The sequence below is a fragment of the Triticum urartu genome, chromosome 6 (genome assembly GCF_003073215.2).
Source record: "Triticum urartu cultivar G1812 chromosome 6, Tu2.1, whole genome shotgun sequence".
Classification (NCBI taxonomy): domain Eukaryota; kingdom Viridiplantae; phylum Streptophyta; class Magnoliopsida; order Poales; family Poaceae; genus Triticum; species Triticum urartu.
Genome location: NC_053027.1, coordinates 491,546,350 through 491,551,010, shown reverse-complemented (window position 1 = coordinate 491,551,010; position 4,661 = coordinate 491,546,350). Strand labels below are relative to the sequence as shown.

The window sequence follows — 4,661 nt, the reverse complement described above, 5'->3', positions numbered from 1 at the left end:
CGCGTCGATGACGTCTGCCTCGATGACCACCGCCGAGGCCTCCACACTGTCGGGCCCGGTCACCACCGCGGGCTCCTCATCGCCCCCGGCCCCCATCACTTCCGCGCCGCCAACGACCGCTCTTCACGCCGGAACAGGTCACCAATACCAATACCTTGAGGGATCTCATGACGGCCGTCCAGGGACTCCTTCTGAAGCAGCACCAACCGTACATAGCCGGGCCGTACGCACCTCCGCCGCCTGCGCCGATCGCCGCCTATGGCCACCCCACGCTGCCATGGCCGTCCTAGGGCGCGCCTGCCTACAGCGGGCAGCCGCTGCTGCCATTCCATGCGGGCTCCCCCATGCTGCCATGGCCGTCCCAGGGCGCGCATGCCTACAGCGGGCAGTCGCTGCTGCCGTTCCAGGCGGGCCCCCCGCGCTGCCGTGGCCGGGCCAGGGCGCGCCGACCTGCACCGGGCTGCCGCTGCTGCCGTTCCAGGCGGGGCACCCCGGCGAGACCACTCCGGTCGCGGATCATCTGTGGCATCTGCCACCGCCGCCAGCTGTGGCTCCCCTCTGGCATCTGCAGCCGCCTTTCCCCGCCGCAACCGACACACCCGCCCACCCTCCACAGCCGATGCTGCAACCACCGGCGCCACCTCTGCCCAGCTCAGGGGCATCCTCGCCAGCCGGCCTTCCGATACATCAGGTCCGGTTTTAGGCCTCCCCGTTGCCACTACCAGCTTGAGCGGCTGGGTCTTCGCCATCGCCGGTCTACACCATGGCTCCGGAGCAGCCGATCCCGTTTCCGCAGTCCGGTGGGCCATCCGGCTTCACGGGTCCCTACCCGGAGTACTCTGACCAGGCGCCACCCGGTCTAGGTCATAGCCTGTAAGGGAAGGAGGGAGGAGGTCAGAGGAGATTGTGCGGCGGCCGGTGGCTGGGCGCCGTCCTTGCGGCTGGTGCGACGGCGGCGGACGCAAGAGGCGGCTAGGGTTTAGGTCTCCCGGCTCCCTAAGGGAAGCCGAGCAAATACTGATTGCTTCTTGCTTGATTCGATTGATATATCTCCTCTCCTTATATAAAGAGGTTTACTTGACTCATAAGCAAACAATCCTAATACGATAAGATAATTGGGCTAAGCCCCTAATAATGATTAAGATACTTGGGCTATAACCCACTGGGCTAAGCCCCTAATATGCTCGTCATAACAGATTCTTTTTTAGTTGTTACAAAGATGGGCGCGTCTACTGGGCGGTCGGCTGCCCAGTAGAGCAATCCAGCGGCCGGTCAAATAAGGTAAGTACCTGTCTCTTTCACGTTCAGAACAAGAAAACAAAGGAAACGACCACCTGTCCCACCGTTTGGGCAGCCGGTGCATGCATGCGTCTAGTGCTTGCATGCCGATGCATTAATGTTCCTCATGTTCGTCTCTTGTATTAATTTTTGGTTTTCAAAATTATAAAAGATATATCTTCTAAACCGCGTGTCGAAATTCAGATCTGTTTTCACCGTTGAAAGTCTCGCGACGTGCTCTTCAAAAGTAGATCCCGCATGGGGATGTTTCGACGAACTAGTCCTCCTGCCAACTAAACACAATATGTGCGCAACTAGACTACATGCCGCGTCAACTGAGCATATGTGTGCCAATAGTCCTTCTGCCTACTAAACATCAATGTGTGTGCAACTAGACTACATTCCCGCGCCAACTGAGCATATGTGTGTGCAATAGTCCTGCCGACTAAACATCAATGTGTGTGCAACTAGACTATATTGCCATGCCAACTGAGCATATATGTGTGTAACTAGTCCTGTCAACTAAATATCAATGTGTGTGCAACTAGACTATATTGCCGCATCAATTGTGCATATGTGTGTGCAACTAGTGGCCTGCCAACTAAATATCAATGTGTGTGCATATGTTTTCTAGCCGGTTGGTATTGATTGATTTGAAAATTCGCTGGCCCGATCAAAATCGTAAACCAACCAATTTCAAATTTCAATATCTCAATCGAATAAAATAGCTTCAAAATTAGGGAGTATGGTGAATTAAAATAATTAAATGAGAGAGATCCTTGAGAAAGTATGGACCCGGTCAAAATCAGGTGAGCAAGTTCTAAACTGAAGACCTCATTAATTGTGAGGACTTAAAAATTAGGAAGCATCATGTATAGTATAGAAGAATTGAACGAGAGCTTTGAGAAATTGTTGACTTGGTCAAAATCGGGTGACCCAATTCCAATTGGACACCTCAATTGATTCTGAGGTCTTTTACCCCTAGGGAGCTTAGTGATATAGTAGATACTTTCCATTTGCTTACACTAATTTTTTACATTGTGGGACCTGCCTAATGTGCCGCAGGTTCTTGTCCACCAAAAACAATTTGAAGATGTGCAAAAACAATAAGGAGGTCGAATCAATTTTACAAGGTCTAATCAATAAGAGAATGCGAGCTATGAAAGAAGGTGAAAAATCCGAAAATGATCTACTAGGCTTGTTGCTAGAGTCAAATATGAAGGACGTGGACGAGAACGGCCAACCTAGCCAAGGAATGGAAATGGAAGATGTTATCGAGGAGTGCAAGCTATTTTACTTTGTAGGAATGGAGACAACGTCAGTACTGCTCACGTGGACAATGATTGTACTAAGCATGCATCCAGAGTGGCAAGACCTTGCGAGGGAGGAGGTCCTAGGTTTATTTAGGAAGAACAAACCCGAGTACGAGGGTCTTAGCCGACTCAAAACGGTGAGTATTTTCTGAAATTGATGTATTTTGTTTTCGCAACTGCGTAAGGTAACATGACTTTAAGGGTATAAATAGTTGATTGTTCTTTCCACTAATTGTAGGTGACCATGATCCTTCACGAGGTTCTTCGGTTCTATCCATCGGCTACAATTCTTAGCCAGAAAACATATAAGGATATGGATATTGGAGGTGTCAGATACCCCTCGGGCGTGTTCATCGAGGTGCCAGTTCTATTCATCAATCATGATCCAGACATATGGGGAAGTGATGTCAATGAGTTCAAACCAGACCGATTTTCCCAGGGGATTTCCAAGGCATCCAAGCATCCGGGCGCCTTCTTGTCATTTGGTTTTGGGCCACAAGTGTGCATCGGCCAGAACTTTGCAATGCTCGAAGCCAAGATGGCCCTAAGCATGATCCTTCAGCATTTTGAGTTTGAGCTGGCACCTTCATATACGCATGCACCGCACACCGTGATGACATTGCAACCGATGCATGGCACGCAAATTAATCTCAAAGCTATCTGACTAGGTACACTTTTAAGCCAATATTTGGTTGTTCTTAATTATTGGTGTAAGCAATGTTGGCTTTTGTAATATGAACTCTGTATTTGAACTATTTGTGTAAGCAATATTGGTTTGTGTAAGCTGAACTATGCATTAGAATTATCGTGTAAACGATGCTAGTTTGTGTAACATGAATTATGTACGAGTGAATAAAAATATCGTCGTAATGTGTTGGATCTTGCTTGTACGCTTGAGTTACGCGTATGTAGATGGTCATGAGACGTGTTGTTATGAAAATAACTTTCGACTATGGTGTCGTTAGTAACTGGTCAAGAATAATATGAGCGGAGGTGTGCACGTCGTCCTTATAGAGAAGGTCAGCGTACACAACCAAGTTTGACTCGTGGATGTTTTTTTAATAGGTTCAGACGCCTCGCGGGAGCGCGGCCTACTCCTATGTGAGGAGAGGCATCGAGAGATGTACTTGTCTCAGAGAATGCCAAGGGCATAACGTTTTCCAGAACTCCCTAAATATTAGCGATCCAAGCCTTACGAGGTCCATCGGACCCCGAAAATAGAGCTCCAAAGAAAAGTGGTCCTATGAAAGGGGTGTGCTTCTCCACTTGAGTTTATTCAAGTGGGAGTGAATGAGATTGCATGCCCATCAGGGGCTATTGATAGACTATGGGTCATTGGCAAATGATAAGGCTACCCTTCAAGGCGGTAGGTAGGAGGGGTGCATTGGTGTTGATCAATGAATCCATGAAGACAACTCAAAGGAGGTTTGTGTCCATGGCTCATTGTGAGAAACTCCTTATCCATTAGCCTTAACTACCAAGCCCGATAATAGCAGTTGTATGAAAGTTAGAGTAATCATATCAGGTGTTATTTCTCTGTCTGTATGTATCCCCTCTCATCGCTGACAATGCTAACTTGAGAAACTACAATAGATGCTGGACCACACCACGCAGCTACATGTCTTTGGAGAGCCCTGTAGTCAGTACATTATTGTGTCTAGTGTCAAAACCTTTTGCTGAGTTGGACAACTGAGGGAGTCCTGGATTAGGGGGTCTCCAGACAGCCGGACTATCTCCATTGGCCGGACTGTTAGACTATGAAGATACAAGATTGAAGACTTCGTCTCGTGTCCGGATGGGACTCTACTTGGCGTGGAAGGCAAGCTAGGCAATACGTATATGGATATCTCCTCCTTTGTAAACGACCTTGTGTAACCCTAACTGAGGGAGTCCTGGATTAGGGGGTGTTCGGGTAGCCGGACTATACCTTCGGCCGGACTCCTGGACTGTGAAGATACAAGATTGAAGACTTCGTCCCGTGTCCGGATGGGACTTTCCTTGGCATGGAAGGCAAGCTTGGCGATGCGGATATTCAAGATCTCCTACCATTGTAACCGACTCTGTGTAACC

The 4,661-nt window shown here is 48.8% G+C and overlaps 1 protein-coding gene across 1 annotated transcript; it reads left to right on the top strand.

Moving 5' to 3' along the window:
- The first annotated feature begins 277 nt into the window (after positions 1-277).
- On the top strand, positions 278-3,255 carry LOC125516872 (cytochrome P450 CYP72A219-like). Its single transcript, XM_048682156.1, has 3 exons — positions 278-696; positions 2,344-2,728; positions 2,830-3,255. The coding sequence occupies exons 1-3, from the start codon at positions 278-280 to the stop codon at positions 3,253-3,255; spliced, it is 1,230 nt and encodes a 409-aa protein (XP_048538113.1).
- The last annotated feature ends 1,406 nt before the right edge of the window (positions 3,256-4,661 follow it).

What these genes read in the sequence shown, in the direction of transcription:
- LOC125516872 (XM_048682156.1), top strand. Translation starts at nt 278, where the DNA reads ATGGCCGTCCTAGGGCGCGCCTGCCTACAGCGGGCAGCCGCTGCTGCC. An exon ending in CTTCCGATACATCAGGTCCG is followed by an intron (nt 697 to 2,343) that starts GTTTTAGGCCTC and finishes AATGTGCCGCAG; the next exon opens with GTTCTTGTCCACCAAAAACA. An exon ending in GTCTTAGCCGACTCAAAACG is followed by an intron (nt 2,729 to 2,829) that starts GTGAGTATTTTC and finishes CACTAATTGTAG; the next exon opens with GTGACCATGATCCTTCACGA.